This window comes from Dama dama, chromosome 23 (genome assembly GCF_033118175.1).
Source record: "Dama dama isolate Ldn47 chromosome 23, ASM3311817v1, whole genome shotgun sequence".
NCBI classification, from domain to species: domain Eukaryota; kingdom Metazoa; phylum Chordata; class Mammalia; order Artiodactyla; family Cervidae; genus Dama; species Dama dama.
This window is the reverse complement of record NC_083703.1, coordinates 31,010,536-31,034,370: the sequence shown is the minus strand read 5'-3', so window position 1 is coordinate 31,034,370 and position 23,835 is coordinate 31,010,536. Positions and strand designations below refer to the sequence as shown.

Sequence of the window (23,835 nt, the reverse complement as noted above, 5' to 3'; positions counted from 1 at the left end):
TAATTCCCCCCGTTCTACTCAAGGAGAATATTAGAAAAATCTGCTTGTGGCCCATGTGTGCACCATATCTACACTCCCTCACTCCTGCTCAGAAATTAATATTCCCATGAAAAAAGAGCCAAACATTAGTAGGTTTGCCACCCACTGGGTTGTACCTTGATTGCCCAGAGACCAAAGCTATCAGTTTAGAGAGAGAGCTTCAAAGCCCAGAAATGACAGACAAACCAAATCTACTTTATTGCCACCACCCATCACTCAGATTAGCCTACAGATCTGATTGTTTTTTCTTCTCTCTTTTTGCCACATGCCACAGCATGCAGGATCTTAGTTCCTAGACCAGGGATCAAACCTGCACCTCCCCCCCTCCCCCTGCATTGGAAGCTTGACCACCTGGGAAGTCCCCAAATCTCTCGGTTTTTATCTTTAGGTTTTCTTGTTTTAGATCAAAGATGTAACAATGTTCACTGTAACAACTCAAATAGTACAGAAATATACACAATTGAAATATAAAAAGTCAATAAAATATGTACACTCCTTGCCTTCAAGAAAACCATCAGGAACAGTTCTGTGTCTATACATTTATACACCCACACACAGAACAGTTTGAATTTAAAGGATTATACTGAACAATATGCTATATAAGCTCCTGAATGAATAGATGGGAGTTTGGTAATTCATTCAATAAGCACGGAGGTCCCACTACGTGTTAGGCACTGTTTTAGAAGTGGAGAGTACAGAGGTGAAGCAGAAGACATCTCTGTTCATGGGATTCTTGTTTATCTGGAAGGGAATGGATAGCCAGTAAACAGGCAAACTAATAAATAAAACCATCTCAATGAATGGTAAGTGCTATGAAGAAAAGTCTAAAGGGTAACAGGAGAGAATGACTTAGAGTAGGATGAACTAGCTGCTTAGGGAGGGAGTCTCCAAGGAAGTGGCATTTGAGCTAAAACCTGAGTGACGGGGGGAAGCAGCCTTGCAGAAAACAGTGGCAAGAATATTTCAGGCAGTGGGAGTGAGGAAACAGTCATATGCAATGAGGAGAACGAAAAGCTTGGGCATGTTTAGGAAAGGCGGTGTGTCTAAAGCTTAATGAGCTAGGAAAATGGGAGGAGATGAGGTTGGAGAGGCAGGTGGGGGGCCAGGTCATGCTGGACCCTTCCAGCCATGTCAAGAGGTACCATTGCAGAGGTGCTATGACAACAATTCAGGGGAAAAAAAGATGGATTTTTCAGTTAGTGGTGCTGAGACAACAGGCCTTTCAAACTGAAAATAAGACACCCATGCCACATCCTATATAAAAACAAATTCTGGGTGGACAACTTTCCACATAAACAAAGTTGAAACACTAGAAAAGATTGAGAAGATACTGGCAACATATATGTGGGGAAAAAAATCAGTACTCAGAATATATGTTGAATTCTTCCAATCAATGAGACTAAAATTAAACCAGGAAATGAGGAAAGGATATGAACTAGCAATTCGCAGAAGAAAAAAGTGTATGGTCCATAAGCATAAAAAGATGATCAACTCTACTGATAATCAGGGAAATGCAAGTGGAAACAGAAAAAATGAAAGACCATCTCATAGTCCTCCAGATTGACAAAAACTTTAAAGTCCTGCAGTGGCAAGAGTTGACAGTCCCTCTCTCGTGCCTTGCTAGTGGGCATGGAAATTGGGCTACTTTGGAGGTCAGTTGCCACAGCTGATAAACAGAGATGATAATTGTCTATGACCTGGCAACGTTATTTCTAGTCTGGTGTGAGAGAAACTCTTCTCCATATGCAGAAGATGGGTGTAAGGACTCACAGGGCACATGTTTGTTATAGTAGAAAAACTGAAAAACCTAATGTTCATATGTAAATGGAATGGATAAATAAAATGCAGAAGGCTATTCAATGGAATACAATACTACACAGGAATTTAAAAGAATGAGTTGGATCTGTTATCTATCTAATCATCAAAACATGGATTATCTCCCCAAAACATAAAATTGAATGTTAAACACAACTACACACTCTTCTATACAGATAGTATAATACCACCTTTTTCTGTTAAAAAGAACACACAAAGAATAGTTTGTCAATAGTAAATTGTTGACCACTACAACAAAATCTGATCTACCACCTGCTTGTGTCTATCTGTAACTGAAGGAAAGTTTCTACATTTTGTAATGATTGGGGGAAAATTTTTTTAAAGAGTAATATGTAAATGACACATGAAAATTACATGAAATTCACCTTTCTTTGTCCCTAAGTCAAGTTTTACTGGAACACAGCCAAGCTCATTTTTTAAAAAAACATATCGTCACCTATATGGGTGGGATGGGGAAGGCGGTGGGAGGGATGTTCAAGTGGGAGGGGACATGGGTAAACCTATGGCTGATTCATGTTGATGTTTGATAGAAACCAGTGAAATACTGTAAAGCAATTATCCTTCAATTAAAAATAAATAAATTTTTTAAAATATTGTCTGTGGCTGCTTTTGCTTCAAAGGCAGAGGTGAGTAGTTCTGACAGACCATAGAGAGTACAAATCCTGAAGTGTTGATCCTCACTCCTTTATGGAAGATATCTGCAGACCTCTGTTCTGTGTTTTACTTGGACATTACTTTTTAAGTGTTTGGGAGTATACACATCCCATTCATGATGGTGGCTACCTCTGGAGAAGGAGGGGGCAGGGAGTAGAACTGGAGATAGATGTCAAAGGGTATTGTGATGTCTGTGAATGTGAAAAACCTTTAGTTTTCAATTCTTCCCGGTGGGAATACAAGTGTTTGTTTCATGAAGACCTTGTATCTTCCTGTACTTTTTTTTTTAAAGGCTCAGAAAAGCTAAACAAGAAAATATATTTTATAGACAATATTTGATATTAATGCATCTAAATCTGTCATATATATACATATACTTTAAATTTTAGATTGAAGTAGAGTTAATTTTACAATGTTGTGTTAGTTTCAGTTATCAATGTTGTTAATTATTCAACAATGATTCAGTTGTACATATTCCTGTGTCCTTTTTCAAGTTCTTTTACAGAATATTGAGCAGTTTCCTGTGCTATGGAGTAGGTCCTTGTTGGTTATCTGTTTTAAATATAGCAGTGTGTTCATGTCAATTCCAAACTCCCAATATATGTTTTAATAGTTGAACAGTAGTCTTATTTTGTAGATAACAGGAATTTCTTTTTGTGATGGTTTTAATTTGAGATTCAGGATCTCTCCATGAATTTGTGAGGTATCTGATTTCTTCTTCCCTACAATGCCTGTTTACGTCCTAAGACCTATTTTCTATTGAAATTTAGTCTTTTTCTCTTATTGATTTGGGGACTCTTTTACATATGAAATCTATTGATTCTTCCTTTGAAAAAAACCATCTGGATTTTCATTTATTTACTTTGTTAATAATCTCCCGTCACGTCAGTACATTTCAGTTGCTCAGTCGTGGCTGACGCTTTGCGACCCCATGGACTGCAGCATGCAAGGCCTCCCTGTCCATCACCAACTCCCAGAGTTTACTCAAACTCATGTTCATTGAGTCGGTGATGCCATCCAACCATCTCATCCTCTGTTGTCCCCTTCTCCTCCCGCCTTCAATCTTTCCCAGCATCAGGGTCTTTTCAAATGAGTCAGCTCTTTGCATCAGGTGGCCAAAGTATTGGAGTTTCACCTTCAACATCAGTCCTTCCAATGAACACCCAGGACTGATCTCCTTTAGGATGGACTGGTTGGGTCTCCTTGCAGTCCAAGGGACTCAAGAGTCTTCTCCAACACCACAGTTCAAAAGCATCAATTCTTTGGTGCTCAGCTTTCTTTATAGCCCAACTCTCACATCCACACATGACTACTGGAAAAACCATAGCCTTGACTAGATGGACCTTTGTTGGCAAAGTAATGTCTCTGCTTTTTAATATGCTGTCTAGGTTGGTCATAACTTTTCTTCCAAGGTGTAACTTCTTATTTCATAGTTTCAGTCACCATCTGCAGTGATTTTGGAGGCCAAAAAAAATAAAGTCTGACACTGTTTCCACTGTTTTTCCATCTATTTTCCATGAAGTGATGGGACCGGATGCCATGATCTTTGTTTTCTGAATGTTGAGCTTTAAGTCAACTTTTTCACTCTCCTCTTTCACTTTCATCAAGAGGCTCTTTAGTTCTTCTTCACTTTCTGCCATAAGGGTGGTGTCATCTGCATATCTGAGGTTATTGATATTTCTCCCAGCAATCTTGATTCCAGCTTGTGCTTCTTCCAGTTTCTTGTGATGTACTCTGCATATAAGTTAAATAAGCATGGTGACAATATACAGCCTTGGCATACTCCTTTTCCTATTTGGAACCAATCTGTTGTTCCATGTCCAGTTCTGACTGTTGTTTCCTGACCTGCATACAGATTTCTCAGGAGACAGATCAGGTGGTCTGGTATTCCCATCTCTTTCAGAATTTTTCACAGTTTGTAGTGATCCACAACAGTCAAAGGCTTCGGCATAGTCAATAAAGCAGAAATAGATGTTTTTCTGAAACTCTCTTGCTTTTTCGATGATCAGGTGGATGTTGGCAATTTGATCTCTGGTTCCTCTGTCTTTTCTAAAGCCAGCTTGAACATCTGGAAGTTCACAGTTCACGTATTGCTGAAACCTGGCTTTGAGAATTTTGAGCATTACTTTGCTAGTGTGTGAGATGAGTACAATTGTGCGGTAGTTTGAGCATTCTTTGGCATTGCCTTTCTTTGGGATTGGAATGAAATCTGACCTTTTCCAGTCCTGTGGCCACTGCTGAGTTTTCCAAATTTGCTGGCTTATTGACTGCAGCACTTTCACAGCATCATCTTTTAGGATTTGAAATAGCTCAACTGGAATTCCATCACCTCCACTAACTTTGTTCATAGTCATGCTTCCTAAGGCCCACTTGACTTTGCATTCCAGGATGTCTGGCTCTAGGTGAGTGATCACACCATCATGAATATCTGAGTTGTGAAGATCTTTTTTATACAGTTTTTCCATGTATTCTTGCCACCTCTTCTTAATATCTTCTGCTTCTGTTAGGTCCATACCATTTCTGTCCTTTATTGAGCCCATCTTTGCATGAAATGTTCCTTTGGTATCTCTAATTTTCTTGAAGAGATCCCTAGTCTTTCCCATTCTGTTGTTTTCCTCTATTTCTTTGCATTGATTGCTGAGGAAGGCTTTCTTATCTCTCCTTGCTAGTCTTTGGAACTCTGCACTCAAATGGGTATATCTTTCCTTTTCTCCTTTGCTTTTGGCTTCTCTTCTTTTCACAGCTATTTGTAAGGCCTCCTCAGACAGCCATTTTGCTTTCTGCATTTCTTTTTCTTGGGGATGGTCTTGATCCCTGTCTCCTGTACAATGTCACAAACCACTGTTCATCAGGCACTCTATCAGATCTAGTCCCTTAAATCTATTTCTCACTTCCACTGTATAATTGTTAGGGGTTTGATTTAGGTCATACCTGAACGGTCTAGTGATTTTCCCTACTTTCTTCAATTTAAGTCTGAATTTGGCAATAAGGAGTTCATGATCTGAGCCACAGTCAGCTCCCGGTCTTGTTTTTGCTGACTGTGTAGAGCTTCTCCATCTTTGGCTGCAAAGAATATAATCAATCTGATTTCGGTGTTGACCATCTGGTGATGTCCATGTGTGGAGTCTTCTCTTGTGTTGCTGGAACAGGGTGTTTGCTATGACCAGTGCATTCTGTTGGCAGAACTTTTTTAGTCTTTACCCTGCTTAATTCTGTACTCCAAGGCTAAATTTGCCTGTTATTCCAGGTGTTTCTTGACTTCCTGCTTTTGCATTCCTGTCCCCTATAATGAAAAGGACATATTTTTTGGGTGTTAGTTCTAGAAGGTCTTGTAAGTCTTCAACTTCAGCTTTTTCAGCATTACTGGTCGGGGCATAGACTTGGATTACCGTGATATTGAATGGTTTGCCTTGGAAACGAACAGAGATCATTCTGTCATTTTTGAGACTGCATCCAAGTACTGGATTTCGGACTCTTTTGTTGACTATGATGGCTCCTCCATTTCTTCTAAGGGCTTCTTGCCCACAGTAGTAGATGTAATGGTCATCTGAGTTAAATTCACCCATTCCAGTCCATTTTAGTTCGTTGATTCCTAAAATGTCGACGTTCACTCTTGCCATCTCCTGTTTGATGACTTCCAATTTACCCTGATTCATAGACCTAACATTCCAGGTTCCTATGTAATATTGCAGTTTATAGCATCAGACCTTGCTTCTATCACCAGTCACATCCACAACTGGGTGTTGTTTTTGCTTTGGCTCCGTATCTTCTTTCTGGAGTTATTTCTCCACTGATCTCCAGTAGCGTATTGGGCACCTACTAACCTTTCAGTGTCCTATCCTTTTGCCTTCATGTTGTTCATGGGGTTCTCAAGGCAGGAATACTGAAGTGGTTTGCCATTCCCTTCTCTAGTGGGCCACATTTTGTCAGAACTCTCCGCCATGAGCCATCCGTCTTGGGTGGCCCCACACGGCATGGCTCTTAGTTTCTATGAGTTAGACAAGACTGTGGTCCATGTGATTAGATTGGTTAGTTTTCTGTGGTTGTGGTTTTCATTCTGTCTGTCCTCTGATGGAGAAGGATAAGAGGCTTATGAAAGCTTCCTGATGGGATAGACTGACTGAGGGGGATACTGGGTCTTGTTCTGATGGGTGAGTCCATGCTTAGTAAATCTTTAATTCAATTTTCTGTTGATGGGTGGAGTGTGGTCCATCCCTGCTATTTACCTGGGGCCAAACTATAGTGAAGGTAATGATAGTGATGACCACCCTCAAAAGATTCCATACATGTACTGCTACAGTCTGTGCCCCCAACCCTGCAGCAGGCCACCACCAACCCAGGCCTTTTCTGGAGACTTCTGGACACCCACAGGCAAGTCTCCTGTGGGGTCACTGTTCCTTTCTCCTGGGTCCTGGTGCACAAGATTCTGTTGTGCCCTCCAAGAATCAATTTTCCATCCTGTGTAAGTTCTGGCAACTCTATGGTGGGGTATGGCGACCTCCTCCAAGAGGACTTATGCCATATCCACACCCAGGGTCCCTGTTCCTGCGGCAGACCACTGCCGACCCCATACCTCCACAGGAGGTGCTCAAAGACAGTTCTGTCTCAGTCTCTGTGGGGTCCCTGGGTCCTGGTGTGCACAAGGTTTGTTTGAGCCCTCTGAGCATCTCTGGTGGGAATGGGGTTTGATTCTATAGACGAATTCACCCCTCCTGGCACTTAAGAAGCTGTAAATCACATGCAGTCACTATAAAAGTTTCCTCTAGCTTTTGGCTTAGTTTGGGATATACCAAGGAGAGAATTGCTTTGGTAACCAATGGCTCCACCACCTCCCACTGGCCCTTCCAAGGGTTCTCTGGAGTTGACAGTGCACTTTGGATAACCTGCGTCATCCTTCTGCTCCAGAGGGATGTGTGGTCCTATCCAAAATGCATTGCTTCATGTCACAGGAGTTTGGTCAGCAAATGGAAACCACTTTGGGCTTCCCTGGTAGTTAAAATGGTAAAGAATCTGCCCACAATGCAGGAGACCTGGGTTCAATCCCTGGGTTGGGAAGATCCCTTGGAGGAGGACACGGCAACCCTCTCCAGTATACTTGCCTGGAGAATTCTGAGTCCACAGGGTCACAAAGAGTTGGACGTGACTGAGCGACTAAGCACAGAGTATTATAGCCAGGAAGGAATTTCTTGCAGACTGAGAAGTATATGTTGGATCATTGGAAAGACTTGGGCTGGGAAGGTTAGAAAGGTCACTGCCTGCAGATCAAGGCATCAGAAAGAGAAGAACAAGTATCCTATACTAATACACATATGTGGAATCTAGAAAAATGGTCTGACAGTGAAAGTCCCTCAGTTGTGTCCGACTTTGCAACCCCATGGACTATTAGCCCACCAGGCTTCTTCTGTCCATGGAATTCTCCAGGCAAGAATACTGGAGTGATTAGCCATTCCCTTCTCCAGGGATGATCTTTCTTGCCTAGACACAAGTAGAAATGTTTATATTTTTTTCATAATTTATTTGGTTGCATTGGATCTTCATGGTGACATGCAGGATGTTTTGTTGAGGTGCACAGATTCTCTAGTTGTTCAGTGTTCAGACACACAGGTTCAGTAGTTGAGGCACTCAGGCTTGTTTTCTCCATGGCATGTGGATCTTAGTTCCCTGACCAGAGATCAAACCTGGATCTCCTACATTACAACGAGGATTCTTAACCACTGGACCACCAGGGAAGTCCCAGAAATGTTTATGTTTTCAACGTTATGCTCTAATCTGTAAGATGCTCCAGTTGTGTGCATTTTAGATGAGGATTTTCAGAACTTGCTTTTTAATTTTTAAAAGTTCAGAAATGTCTAAAGCATAATATTTTAAAGAAGGAAATTCACAATTTTCTTCTGACATATTCAAGTGTCAATATTTGGTTAAGACATAAATATATACAGTTAGAACTGGACATGGACCAACAGACTGGTTCCAAATAGGAAAAGGAGTACATCAAGGCTGTATATTGTCACCCTGTTTATTTAACTTATATGCAGAGTACATCATGGGAAATGCTGGGCTGGAAGAAGCACAAGCTGGAATCAAGATTGCTGGGAGAAATATCAATAACCTCAGATATGCAGATGATACCACCCTTATGGCAGAAAGTGAAGAGGAACTAAAAAGCCTCTTGATGAAAGTGAAAGAGGAGAGTAAAAAAGTTGACTTAAAGCTCAACATTCAGAAAACTAAGATCATGGCATCTGGTCCCATCACTTCATGGAAAATAGATGGGCAAAAGTGGAAGCAGTGTCAGACTTTATTTTTTGGGCTCCAAAATCACTGCAGATGGTGACTGCAGCCATGAAATTAAAAGACGCTTACTCCTTGGAAGGAAAGTTATGACCAACCTGGATAGCATATTAAAAAGCAGAGACATTACTTTGCCAACAAAGGTCCGTCTGGTCAAGGCTATGGTTTTTCCAGGGTCATGTATGGATGTGAGAGTTGGACTGTGAAGAAAGCTGAGCACAGAAAAATTGATGCTTTTGAACTGTATTGGAACTCTTGAGAGTCCCTTGGACTGCAAGGAGATCCAACCAGTCCATCCTAAAGGAGATCAGTCCTGGGTGTTCATTGGAAGGACTGATGCTGAAGCTGACACTCCAATACTGTGGCCACCTCTTGCAAAGAGTTGACTCATTAGAAAAGACCCTGATGCTGGGAGGAATTGGGGGCAGGAGGAGAAGGGGACAACAGAGGATGAGATGGCTGGATGGAATCACTGACTCGATGGATATGAGTTTGAATAAACTGCGGGAGTTGGTGATGGACAGGGAGGCCTGGTGTGCTGGAATTCATGGGGTCGCAAAGAGTTGGACACGACTGAGTGACTGAACGGAACTGAACTGAAATATATATATAGTTTCCTTCCTTGAAAAGTCTGTAATCATATGTAAAATCAACTGAATATTAATTACCTTTATACTTTGGCCTCACTTAATAGAAGTTAAAAGTTCATTTATAATGCATTCATTATAGAGTCAAGGAGGGAAAAGCAAAATGCATACCAAAGAGAACACATACTAGTAAGATGCTCTATTATAAATGTCTTTTGAAATTCATTAACCATTACTGAGGAAGTTCAGTTAGAACCATGTGGTTAGAACCATGTGGGAAATATGTCGATTGGCAACAGGAGTGAAAGAAAAGATATTTGCTTTTTATTAAGACCTGAAGTGTGTCATAATTGGGTTGAGTTTTTACTCAGATGGTCCCCTGGTGCTGACATCTGCCAAGTGTGGATAAAGCTGTGTTGAGGTGTTATTTTCTGTGGCTGCATAGACATATGTTACTCAGTTAAAAACCAGGAACCCGGAGTCCTTCAAGTTTCCAGCTAGGCCATGCCTAGAAAGCTGTGCTTCCTGGACCTAAGGGATTCCAGGTAGTTTTTCTTTCAGAAAAGATTTGGAATTCCTCAGAGTAGTTATGAATGTTTGGTCTTCCATCTGATACAAATCAACGACCAGAGTCTACATCAAGTTTGCAGTACCCTTATCCTTGAAAATGTAAATCATTAAAAAAAAAAATGCTTTAAGTGGTGAACTGTCATGTTCAAATATGTATTTCCATTGAACTAGTATTTTTCTAAGTGAAAAGTCTAGCTTAGACTTAATCAAATAGACCCCCCCAACTATGTGTATGAAAATTGTTTTTTAATGGGCAGATTCATTATCATGTATTTTAATTGGCTGCCAAGTTTTACAAATGATTAATGATCTATATGTCCTCCTTGCCAGACAACAGAAAGATAAGAGTAAATGGAACCAAGGAACCTATAGAATTTAAATCAAATCAATGGTTTGGAGCAACAGTGAGAGCTCATAAAGGAAAAGTGGTGGTGAGTATCTGCTGTGTGCTATTGGGGCTGCTATGGAGTGATACGTACACTGAAATATTTTAAGACTCATATGTACAAAAATCCATTCATGTAAGAATGTATTAGACTTTCAAAGATAAGCTTATCAGCATTACCAAAAATGTTAGTGCTTAAAATTAAAGAATCTACTTTAGTCTTTAAAGCAATAGGAAATAAGGCTGGTTTTCCAGAAAATTGGGTAGATCTTTTCAAATATTTAAAAAACTAATAAGGAAGATCGAAAAATAAAAGCTAAATCCTAAAAAGGTAAATATTTTGTTGCTTCAGATTGATTTAAAAGACTGATAGAAATTTGACCTGAAAAATAGTATTACTACTATTAAGATTGTTTTAAAGTTAATCTCCTGTGATATCATTGATCCTCTTTAGAACGATCAGAAAGTTTTCTTTAAAAACACAGCTACCATAGAGGATCCTACTGTGATTTATGTTGCAGTGTCCTGCCTATGTTTTCCTCTAAGAGTTTTATAGTTTCTGGTCTTATGTTTATGCCTTTAAATTCATTTTGAGCTTATTTTGCATATGCTGTTAGAAAGTGTTCTAATTTCATTCTATTACACATTGTTGACCAGTTTTCCCAGCACCACTTGAAGAGACTGTCCTTTCTCCATTGTATCAAAGATACAGGTGAAACACCTGTATCTTTGTCAAAGATAAGGTGAACACCTTATAGGTGTGTGGATTTATCTCCAGGCTTTCTATTTTGTTCCATTGATCTATATTTCTGTCTTTGTGCCAGTACCATACTCATGTATGGCAAAAAAAAATCACAATATTGTAATTATTCTATTAAAATAAATATATAAAAATATATAACTACCAATTGCATGGTTCTCTGAGTTCACTGATACTTTTTAAAGATTTCTCATTCCCAGATAGAGATCTTTTGGCTTTAAAATGCTGTGACTTTATGATTCTCTTCTCTGTAGTTCTAAGTGATAATACATGTCTAATTTATTGAGAAAAATGATAGTAAGCTGATCTGAAAATATATTTTCTTGGGGAATTTTTTTACTGTTGGCTCTAATTTACTTACAAAATAAAGCAACAACTTTGGCTTTTAGGATTTGTTTAAAGCTCTTTGAATTATGATTTAATAAGAATAGTATCTAAAGAAAATGCTTTGCTTTATTTGACATAAAACAGGTATCAAATATAGCTAACCCTCTTTAGTTACAAATACAGCATTTATAGTAGGTTAATATATGTTTATATTTATAGTTATACATATATATATATGTTTATATATATAGTAGGTTCTCTGTAGAATTGTTATTTGCTTTAATATAGTTCTCAAATTCCAGAATTGGTTTAAAAAAAAAGCAAACTCTTTAATCCTTTAGTGATTTATGATGTATGTGAATAACTCTTGAAAAGCAATTCCATCTATAACTATTTGGGGTTAAAAAAAATCTTTGGATACCGTACTGATTTTAAGTCTTCAAAATTTATCTGCAACATTATTGTGCATTTATTCAATATTTGTAAAAGTCTTCAGAATCATTGAAAATATAAATGACACACTATGTTCATAATAAAAATGTTTAATTTGGGGGCATGCTTGCAATTTCAAAATTATGCAATAGAAAATAGAATACTATAAAGTCCCTTTTCAGTTTTAATAAAAAATTAAATTCTACCTTCTGTGACAATTGTTAGAACATCAAATTGCTATGAACAGAAGTATAGTTTTGAATATTCAGGAATCATATGTGTACATATGTGTTAAATCTGGGTCAAAGCCCGAATATTGTCGTATCATTGTGCTTCACGTCTGTGTGAAACTGAACTGGTACAAAAAAAGGTAACTTTTTAGGACAGAAAGCAGGCAAGCACTGGAAAGAATTTTCATGGCATTGAAATATTCTATGGTGATGTGGAAAGTGAGGAGAATTAGCTTATACTGAGTCACACAGGTAGTGCTTTTCCTGTTCAAACTCCTTTTTAGCATTCCACATTATGTTAAGTGTCTTAACCATATACCTTCTCAGATCACTAATAGGGCCCTAAGTTAAGAAACTTATATGAGTCAGAGAGTTTTTCAGTATTGGCCAAGACATTACAATCTAGAAGGAGACAAAAAACAAAAACAAAAAACCCAAACTTAAGTTTTTGAGTAAAGATAATTTATATTCTCAAGTAAGAAGGGTGCTACTTTGTAAAGTAATCTTTACTAAAAGTCATTACACATTAGACTGATTACCAAGGATGTGTTTGGAATTGTGAAAAGACTTTAAAATTGGGATCTGCCTTCCACTTTCTGGCATTGTTTCAAGTGTGATGTCATCAAATTTGGAGAGAAGCTAGTGGTTCCATATTCTAGAAAAATATGTATTTCTGTATCCTTAGAAGTGAGTGCTTGAATATTCAGGAAAGAGCACACTTATGTAGGATTCAAGCTAGCAAAACGGAAGTCATAGAGGTGCATGTGTTTTTTATTGCTTCTCTTGTTCCTAGCACAGTGTTCTCTGCTTAGAAAGGATTTCATGTATCATCTTTTATATCTGATAATCTTTCCAAATAGCATGCTGTTGTTATAATCCAAGCTTCTGAAGAAGCAACCAGAGGATTTCACTCAAGAATCATATTTTTCTTACCATTATTTAATTTTTGTTTTGTCATGGATAAAAATCATTAAATGAAAAATAAGCCCACTGTGATAAGGGGGTATCAGTCCAAATGTAAGTCATTGTTTAAAAAAAAAATCATCAGATACACCCTCACCGATAAACCAGGGGAATCCACAAAACAGAGGTTTATAAACTCATCATCATCTTTTGACTTGAAAAGAGTTTTCTTCAAGTAAAAATTAGACAAAGAAAGGAACTAGTTCTTATTTTAAGATACTGCACTAATTCATTCACTGTTTGAATGGTCATTCGCCTTTATGCAGGTTCAATTAAAAAAAAAAAAAAGAAAATATGAGTTCTTTACTGTTCATAAATATTTACTTTTGTCAGGCTACTTTTATTTGATTTAATATCCTGTGGGACAAAATCTCATTCTTTTGTATATGTTTGATTTGTTCCAATTCTATCGTGTATTAATGTTGAGAAATTGACTTAGGAAGTTTAATTAATCCTGACTACCAAGGTAGTCATTAGCATACTGGAGACCAGTTAAGTCATCTAATAATTTAGCATTGTTTGTTACAAATTTAGGTCCATTCAATGAGCCAAATCAAAGCATAGTATGTGGACTCTACATAAAAAAATATTTATTGTCTTTGATGTTTCACAGGCTTGTGCTCCATTATATCACTGGAGAACTCTTAAACCAACACCAGAAAAGGACCCAGTCGGCACTTGCTATGTAGCAATTCAGAATTTCAGTGCGTATGCTGAGTACTCTCCTTGTCGGAACAGTAAGTTATTTTTATTCTTGAAACTGAACTTAGCTCACTAGTTTTTCTATCGTGGCCATTGCAGGTGATCCCAAAACACCATTGCTAAGGAAAAAAGCAATGGCGTAAAAGATTGACAGTCTTACAGGAGGCTTTGCTGTGACATGAGAACCAGGACATGGAATTCTGCTGATCCTCTTCTGTATTTTAGAAATGTTCTGTTTCTAAGTATTCTGCAGTCAAATTTATTGGCTTCTTATTTTAGGCCTTAAGCTCTCTGTCTTTATTCAAAACTCACTCTGCATTTGAAAAATGCTAACTGTCCACTTGTTAATTGCAGGAATGGTGTTAGTTAGCATGGTTGGACCTAGAGACACATGAGCAGGTCTCCATCCGGCCTGTGTTCTCACTGGCTGTTGTGTTCTTTGGCATCTGTGTACTCAGGTTGTCAGCATGATATACCTTCCTTCTTTATGTGTTTAATCCCATTTTTCAAAATATTCTGTGCATTTGGAGTCCACGCCTCATCTGGCAGTTCTGGGACTCTCCTGGTGAAGCATCCTTTAAAGCAAGCCTGTAAGTGCCCTCTTTGGAGCACCGCTCTTCCACCACTTCCTCTGGGAATATTACACAAGGACCGTGGGACAGCACTCTGGATTCATGGATCTACTCAGAGTCCTTTTGTGAATTCTTCCACTTTTCTGTCATGTAGAGCATTGGGGTTTACCAGCAAGAAACCAATGGATTTTTATTCTTATCCTTGATAATTCACAAGACCATGTTAGAGAAAGAAATGGCATTGAAAAGAACATTCTGATGACTGATTTCAGGATATTGATTTTAAAAAACTCAACCCAAATTAGATCCCCAAAACCGTAAGTAAAGTTTACCTATTTCATGTGAATATTTTTGAATTTCAAGATTAATTTAGGCCAGATAATGAGCAAATTGATATCAGAGATCAAACAGTGAAGTAAAGAGTGGATCAGGGATATTAGAAGGTTCTTAAAGAGGCCTCTAAAATGTATAAATCAAAAGGGCTGGGAATGAAATAGTTAATTCTGGAGGCGTGAGGTGAGGATTTTGTTAAGAAGAAGATTATACCTTCCTGTTTTAAAATACTGAAATAAACCAGGCACTTTCTCACATCTTGGCAAATGTCAGCTGAATTGAATAATCAGTCAACTCAGAATTTTACTTTGAATGGCTTTAAAAGAGGTGTTGCTCATAGGTAATAGACTCAATGATATCTAATAGGTAATAAATTCAATGATGTCTATGGTCTCAATGATAAGCACTAATTAGACTATTGTTAAGGGAATAAAGCAGAGAACAAGAGAAAGCAAATCTCTGCCTTCAGAAAACATATTCTAGTTCAGAAGAGAGATAGCATATGTGTAAATAAGTTCAGGTCCAGCAATTCAACTTCTAGGTATTTATGCAAAAGAAATGAAATCACTGTCTTGAAAGAGTATCTGTACCCACATGTCCATTGCAGCATTATTTATGATAGCCAAGACATGGAAACCACCAAAGTGTCCATCAGTGGATGAGTGGATAAAGGAAATGTGGAATAGAAATTGGATATAGATATATACACAATGGAATATTATTCAGCCATAAAAAATAATAATAAAATCTTGCCATTGACGACAACATGCATGGGCATTACACTAAGTGAAATAAGTCAGATGGAGAAAGAAAAACATTCTGTATGAATATGCAGAATCTTTAAAAAAAAGCACAAACTCACAAAAAAAGAGTACAGATTGGTGGTTGACAAGGTAGGGGTGTGGGTGTGGGCTAAATGGGTGAAAGTGGTCAAAAAGCACAAACTTCCAGTTACAAGATAGATCCTGGGGATGTAATGTATAGCATGGGAACTATAGTTAATGATACCGTATTGTACAGTTGAAAGTTGCTATGAAAGCAGATCTTAAGCGCTTTATGAAACTGTAACTATGTGGTGGTGGATGGTAACTGCATTTACCATAGTAATCATTTCACAGTATATCCATGTTATTGTTGTTGTACACTTTGGACTAATGTTAATTATATCTCAACAAAAAGTTTTAAAAATAAATGTTTCTAATAAAACATCAGGTAGTGAAAACTGCTACAAAGAAAAAGATAGCAAAGCAAGAGAGTAGGGAGTGACATGCCTGGGTGGGGAGAGGAGCCTGTTTGGACAAGACAGTGGGAAGGGCTTCTCTGAGCAGTTATTACAGCAGGGAAGCAGGGGCTTTCCAAGCACAGGCAACAGTGATTAAGAGAGATATTTTGTGTCATGTTCCACTCAAGGTGTTGTGCCCCTGGGTTCAATAAGAGGTCGTTGTAGTAAGTCCCCTACATATGAACCATCAAGTTGCAAACTTTCTAAAATGTGAATGTGGGGTCGCCTGTCCAGTCACGTGAGTTAGTTCACACATCTGGCATGCACTGCCACATGCATGCATGCTCTGCACGTGGTTGTGCATTTGTGTCCTTTACTGTACAGTATCTTTATTTCAAGCCCACGATGTCTGGAAGCAAGTATAAAAGCAGTGATGATGTAGCTGGTACTACTGTATTGTTAGATTGAAAATGTTCTATTTTTTGTGTTTGTTTTTTACATATTATTTGTGTGGAAAGTTTTATAAACCTATGACAGTGCAGTATTATATAGCCGATTGTCTTAGTTCAGTATCTAGGCTGTCTTTGTTGGACTTACACCTTACAAACAAATTGGGCTTACCAACACTGAGAACTGAACTTGTTGGATGTAGGGGTCTTACTGTATTATTATGCTTAAGATGAAAGTCAGGTAGAGCAATAAATAAATTCTGAATTTATTCATACAATTGATGATAGAGCTTAGATTCAAACCCGAACTTGTTTAATTGAGTTTTACACCTATCCATATCATATTTCTCATGATTTACTAAAAATACCTCCCCATAGCAGTAAACTGTTATGGCTGAAATGACAAGTCCATCCTTTGCATGCCTCCTGCCTCGATGATATATCTTATTCCAACCACCATCAAGGATGACTGTTTAGAAAACTTGTTACTGCTTTTTGTTCTGCCTTTTATCTGACTGCCCATGTGATGGAAGAGCTCAGATTAAAATACTGCACAAGGCATCTAAACTTGTGGGATAAGAGTTTCAGGAGGACTTTGAATTATTATCTAAAAACTTAAATTATAGTATGCTTGCATTTTGAATTACATGTGTACATTATGTTGCCAATTTATTTAGCACTTACTTTCCTAAAAAAAGAATAGCTTGACAAAAGTAGTAGTGAAGTTTATGTTGAATTGAAGAATAACCAAACAAATGGCCGGAATTCTTTCCTCTCTAGCACACAACTCCAGTGTTCACATCCTCCTGATCTTTCTCTTACTGGGAGTACTTCCTCTTCAAAGGCACTCAAGGAGTCCACTTCCTGTGTTCTCTGAGGAGTTCACAGTTCATTAATACAAAGCAGCTTGTTCATGAGCGTGTGGTCAGTATCACAGAACAGAAATATTACTTTCAAAAGAGGATTCCAAGAAGCCGCTCATGTTCATTTCACACCACAAAGCCCCGCTACTGACACTTTGAGCATTTTGGGTGGTAGTCTGCTCATTCATAGTAATGACATGCCTGTCACTTTATGGTCATTCATAATTCACGTGGCGATGGTTTATATACACCCTTCCAATCTCCTTGGAAAGCCAACACATAAGAGCATCATTCTCTGAATTCCTGAGTTTACTCTGGGACATAATTGTAAAGTTCACAGATGCTCTGAAGTTCTGGGAAGAAAGATTCCTTCAGCTCTCATAAAGTATAATTCTAAGAGAAAAACTTACTTTACAAAGGAAATAACCTCCCATTTCTATCATAATCACCACTTCAGCGTTTGAAGTTAGTTATTTTCTTTTGAATTTTGTGAAAAATTATTCTTTTTTCCATTTTTTTGGTTTCCTATTTTGAAGCAAAGTGATTTCAAAGAATGGTCCTGTTTCTTCCTTCCTGAATAATTTACAATATTGAAAAAGTCAGAGTTGATTTTCAAAAGGGTTTCTAGAAAGGTTTATGCATTAAAATCTATTTCTTAAATATAGTCAAGATTACACATGTGTATTCACATAATCATATATCATGTATTCATCTATATTTCTGAGTACATACAAGTATTTACACACATGGACTCCTAGAAGAATGATACCTGGACATTTGAGGTTATCCAGATGAGACTTTAAGAAACTGCAACATTCATAATTATGAACCAGAAATATAGTTATAAAGTAAAATATATTGTACTGTGCAGTAAACATCTATTACGAGGATAGATCTGTTAACTGTTTTCACCACAAAAAAAACAAACAAAAAAGCAATAGTTGTTTGGTAGGGGGTGCACAGGAAACTTTTGGAGGTAATGAATATGTTTATTCCCTTGATTGTGGTAGTAGTATCATGCTATCAGGCATATGTCTAAATTCATCAAAATGTACACATTAAGATGTGCATTTTTGTATATTAAATATACCTCAGCAAAGCTGGAAAAATAGAGCTTAACCTAAAAAAGCCCACAAAACATCAATTGACATTTGAATTAAAAACAGACTGCCAAAAAAAAAAAAAACCACAATAGAGTATATGAGGTAAAAAAGTATTTTAAAATATAAAGGGAGCATCTGGAAAGAATGGCTGATGACAGTGCTAAAATTAGCTAAGAACTAACCAAAGAAAAGAAAAAACAGAAGACATTCTAGGAAAAGCTGCAAAGGCCAGATCCCTTTCAGAAATCGTCTGCAACAAGCACGTGTCCAGCCTATAAATTCTTCCTGTGATGATATGCATTTCCTTTCCTGCCCTCTTATTTTAGTTTCCATTCAGGAGTATCCTTGATAAGAAAGGGGTAATTATTTTCATGTTTGAATCTAACAGTATAATAATTGAGATTCCTTCCACTGAACTGTATTTTGGGTTTAATTTAAGTGCTTGAGAAATCGTAGATGGTCTTTTAAAGTACAATTGACAAGTAGTACATTCTTCATTCTGATGTTCCAGGATTCTAATATGCTGGGAATCCACATGTTGACCTGCTTATGGTTTAAAAAGCTGTGTAATAAAATCCAATTGGACATTCACTTAGTGAATTGCATTGCAGAGAGTGTAAAATAAGCCATTGCTAGAGAGTGTTCTCTTTTGTGAACACTAGTGTCCCTGGGAGATGCCTTGTGATCAGAAAAGCAATGTCCAAATTTACCTAATGATAATAGAATAATTTGAAGTTAATTTTGTATGAGAGATCATGAAAATTAAAACTCTCATCCGGGCTCCCAGCGGAAAGTATCCACCCACGTGAGCCAGTTTAGCTCTCTCTTTCTTGTAGCATTGCTTCAGTGAGAACACATGGGTGCCCTGGAAACACATTACTGCCATTTGGGCAACTTGGAACATAATTGAGAGATGGACATATTATTTCTTCAAATAAACATGAGTTGTAAAACCTAGTATCATAACTTCGAGGAGCAGTAATCCTATTGATCTTAGTATAAAATGACAGTGCCATTTGGGATAAGAAAACAGATTGAACTCTTTAAGAAATTACTTAGAATAAATTTTTAAATAAGTAAAAGAACACATACTGATCATTTTAAATTTAGAAGTCTATAGGGAAAACAAGAGAGTATCCTTGTTGTTAAAAATATAAAATATATTAAAATTTAATTATTAAAAATATATCTTGGGAATGATAGCATTATATATTTGTATCTTTTAATCATTCCAGGCAATGCTGATCCTGAAGGCCAGGGTTACTGCCAAGCAGGATTTAGTCTGGATTTTTATAAGGTAAATTCTTTCGGTCTTATAGCTTCTAAAATTTATTTTATCTGTTTGATTTTTTTTTTACCCCCTGCCTCTCATTCCCACTTCTGTCTACCCCCTAATAACTGCCACCATCAAAATAACATTTAGGTATATACCTAACCTGTTTTGGCAATTTCTTTAAATTTTTTTGTTTGTAATAATCTGTGCATGTGATAATCTGTTAATAGAAAAGAAATACACAGGAAAGCAAGTCTGTTTTTAAATGAAAATTGCAAAAACTTAGTAAAGAACTTTGTTTCTAAAAAGATCACAAGAATCTATAATTTTTATGTCAGCAGTAATTGAATGATTAGATTTCACATTACTGTTAAAATTCACATATCCTTTCACAAATTAAAAACAGAGATATATAGTAATACTATATTACTAGATAGGCAAAGATGCCTACTAGGAGGCAAAGATGCCATGGTTTTGAAAAAAATATAAATCTCAACATCTAAAATCTTACTTTCTTTGTCTTGTGTGTTTTTCCCCACTGAAAGCTAAGGATGCAGGATATGGAAGGTGGAGTGATAAGTAAAACGGAAAATTTTTATCTGGAGTTTTCACACTCTCTCTTGGGAAAGGATGGGTTTGCAGATGTGTAGGAAAAGATAGGCATTACTGTGACCTTGAAATAAACAGGAACCACATTTTCTTTTCATTGCTATAGTCTCGAAAGACCATGTCTGCAGAACTGTGCATCATGAAACATGTCGATCTTTTGCTTACCTGAAAGTGTTAGTCGCTCAGTTGTGTCCAGCTCTTTTGTGACCCCATGGACTGTAGCCTGCCAGACTCCTCTGTCCATGGAATTCTCCAGGCAAGAATACTGGAGTGGGTTGTCATTTCCTTCTCCAGGGGATCTTTCCAACCCAGGAATCATACCCAGGTTTCCCACATTGCAGGAGGATTTTTGACCATCTGAGGCACCAGGAAAGTCCTTTGCTTACCTGAGGCAGTGCCAAAAGCCTGAATATATATATTCTCAGGGGAGAAAATTTTGCTTACCTAATTTAATCTAATTAAAATTATTTAATGTGATAACACATAAATAACAAAGCTATAAAAGGAAAGAAAATGACTTGCATAACTCAGATATAAGAGCCTCTTTTAAAAATTACTTTATGTAGGCAAATTGTTTGGGCAATGCTTATGAACAGTGACTTCTCACCCTTTAAAAAAAAATCTCAGTTTTTCTATTGTTGTTCCTGTTTCTGTTTTGTAGAATGGAGACCTTATAGTTGGAGGCCCTGGAAGTTTTTATTGGCAAGGTATGTCCTGTTAGCAGAGAAGAAATCCCCTTGGTTGTTTCTAACAAGGAGATGAAACAGAAGTAGCATCAAGTGCTGACCTTTTATTATGTTAATTTTATCTCCAAATTGTTAGTTTCTCCAGTGAAGGAAGCATCATTTCAGTTTGCATTGATACTCTGTGATATAAATGGTACTTTACAATACTGTGACAACTACATTCCTTTATTCATCAAGTGGGTATTGAGGCCATGCCAGACTTTGTGCTGGATGCTGAGGATACAGTAATGAGTAGGAACTTGCAGAGGTTACCATCTGGAACTTTTTGGCCAGCCTAATACTTGAGAAACTCCAGGCATGATACTAGCAAGGAAAGGTATGTCAAGACAGGGCTGTGAGAACGTAGCAGGCTTCTCTGGGGTGGTCCCATGCAGGGCGTCGTGTCCTCTGAATGCTGGCTGCCAGATGAAATGTAACCTGTGCTTTGCAGTGAAAGCACCAAGTCCTAACCACTGGACCGCCAGAGAAGTCCCATGAATATGTTTATGGCTTTTGTAACTGAATAGGTGTAGGTGGATCCTAGTCCCTGAGATGGAGAACACTGGAAGATGGAAGACAATGGGTTGCGAGGGGGCTGGGGAAGGCAGATGATGAGTTTTTTTTTCCGTTGTGTTGAATATGAACATGTTTGAGATGTCCAAAACTTTTCATGTAAGTATTTAGATGTGTGAGCTTAAACTCAGAGAAGATATCTAGGCTAAAATAAGAACTAGCATACTGGTGATAACTGAAGCCAGGAATGTGAATGGGATGCCTAAAGAGAGATTACAGAGAATACAGACAATTTTGGCTGTCAAGTTTAGAATAAAGATAGAGTAGAATATGAGAGAGATGAATAGCTGAATGAAGTGTTTTTTGTTTTTTAATGGAAGACACCTGATCATGTTTAAAAAGCCAATGTGAAAGATACACGTGAGATCAATTTACGGTAAAATTTTACATGAAATTATTGTACTGTTTAGCTTAATTTGTAAGTATACAGCTATGAACATCAAAGAATTAACCTTTGAAGCCTTTAAACATTATTGAAGCCTGTATACTGGAAGGTAATATATTTTATGCAGTGGTTGAATAAAACGTGTGTTTGAAAAGATTTTGTTCTAAATCACTTGATTAATTTCACATAATTCTTTCTTTACATTGATAAAAGGGTATGATACCGATGATAGACTGAAAATCAGCCATGTCAAGGGCACAGGGATTTGTCTGAGACAGATACTTTAAATTTTTACTCAGTCTTAAGATTATATCTATAGAAGCAACTAAAGGAAACAAGCAAAGACTGTGCTCATGGAAGGAGGGAGGGGATGTTCACCTTTTACCCACAGAAAATTGGCACATTCTACAGACATTGTTCAGAAACGCATGTGCAAATACAATCTCTTAATATAAAAGCAGTCATTTCAGTCACGGCCACTTGGAGATAGTTATGGCCTGGTTTAACAGTTTTATTCTTTGGGAACTTCAAACAGAATGACTGTGGGAATGGGTGAATTCCCAAGGAATAATTTGGCTTTAAATTTAATATTCAGTGTTAGTTTCTTGAAAGCAGTCCTCCAGTTTTCTCCCAAAGAACATGAGATCACACTTTTTCCTTAGATGTCCATAATAAATATGGGAATGCATAAAAGTTTTAGTGGAACATTGCTGGCCGTCTTTTTGATTCATGTCTATCTCAGTACAATCATGTTTCAAGACTTCTGATAGTGACTTTATTTGGGGAGATTAGCCAGTGTTGTTATCATATCAATGTTGGTGGCCATGGATTCTCTTTTGCTAAAACTCTGTATCTTACTGGGCCTCACTGCTTTCCATTGTCTTACGTTTATGTTTTGTGCATATATTTTAGCATAAAGTGTGAATGACTTAGAGATTATGTAATTTCTTCCTTTAGCTTAAGCTGATATGTTTTACAATCTTTTAAATTAGCAAGTGATTCCGAGCTAATACGTCTGTACTCTGAGAGAACACAAAAAGTATTACTAGAAGGCCAAAAAGGACCTTGTTTGTAACGCAGAATTTTCCAACAGCAAAACCGTGTGACCTTAGTGAATGTACTCAAACTCTTTGCAGAGGTCCCCAACATTTTTTACGCCAAGAACTGGTTTCATGGAAGACAGTTTTTCCACAGACTGGGCGTGGGGGATGGTTTCAGGATGATTCACGCACAATAGAGTTCACACTCTTATGAGAATCTAATGCTGCCACTGATCGGACAGGAGGGAGAGCTCAATTGGTAATGTGAGCTCTGGGGAGCAGCTATGAATACAGATGAAGATTCACTTGCTATCCTGCCTCTTACCTCATGCTGTTCGGCCTGGTTCCTAACAGGCCACAGGCTGCTACACGAGCTCAGAGACCCCCTTTAGGTCACAGTTTCCCCATCTGTAACAAGGTACATTTTGGCTAGATGATCTCAAAGCTAGAGGATGTTTCCTATAGCCAGAATAGTCTAGAATAAAAATTTAGTCATGTACATTTTGCCTATAGGTGTCTTCACTCTTAGATATGTTTATCATTTGGATGTGGAAGAAGTATGTAAAGGCAGGAGGACAACAGATACAATTAAAGGGTACAGTATTAACAGATACAGATTACAGATTAACAGATACAGACTACTATATGTGAAAAAAATAAGTAACAAGGATATACTGCATAGCACAGGAAATTATACCCATTATCTTGTACTGATCTCTGAAATATTAAATCACTATGCTGCATGCCTCTAACTAACATAGTATTGTAAATCAACAATATTTTGATAGAAAGAAGGGGAAGGTGAGATGAATCGGGAGATTAGGATTGACATTCACACCCTACCGTGTGTAAAACAGATAGCTAGTGGGAAGCTGCTGGGTAGCACAGGAAGCTCAGCTCAGTGCTGTGATG

The 23,835-nt window shown here is 37.6% G+C and overlaps 1 protein-coding gene across 1 annotated transcript in view; it reads left to right on the top strand.

The window, feature by feature from the left end:
- ITGA8 (integrin subunit alpha 8) overlaps positions 1 to 23,835 on the top strand; it is a 188,074-nt gene that overhangs the window by 18,243 nt on the left and 145,996 nt on the right. The window contains exons 3-6 of the mRNA XM_061126283.1: positions 10,308 to 10,408; positions 13,688 to 13,811; positions 19,554 to 19,615; positions 20,862 to 20,907. Of these exons, the coding sequence (XP_060982266.1) occupies positions 10,308 to 10,408; positions 13,688 to 13,811; positions 19,554 to 19,615; positions 20,862 to 20,907 (333 nt within the window). The remainder of the gene's footprint in view (positions 1 to 10,307; positions 10,409 to 13,687; positions 13,812 to 19,553; positions 19,616 to 20,861; positions 20,908 to 23,835) is intronic.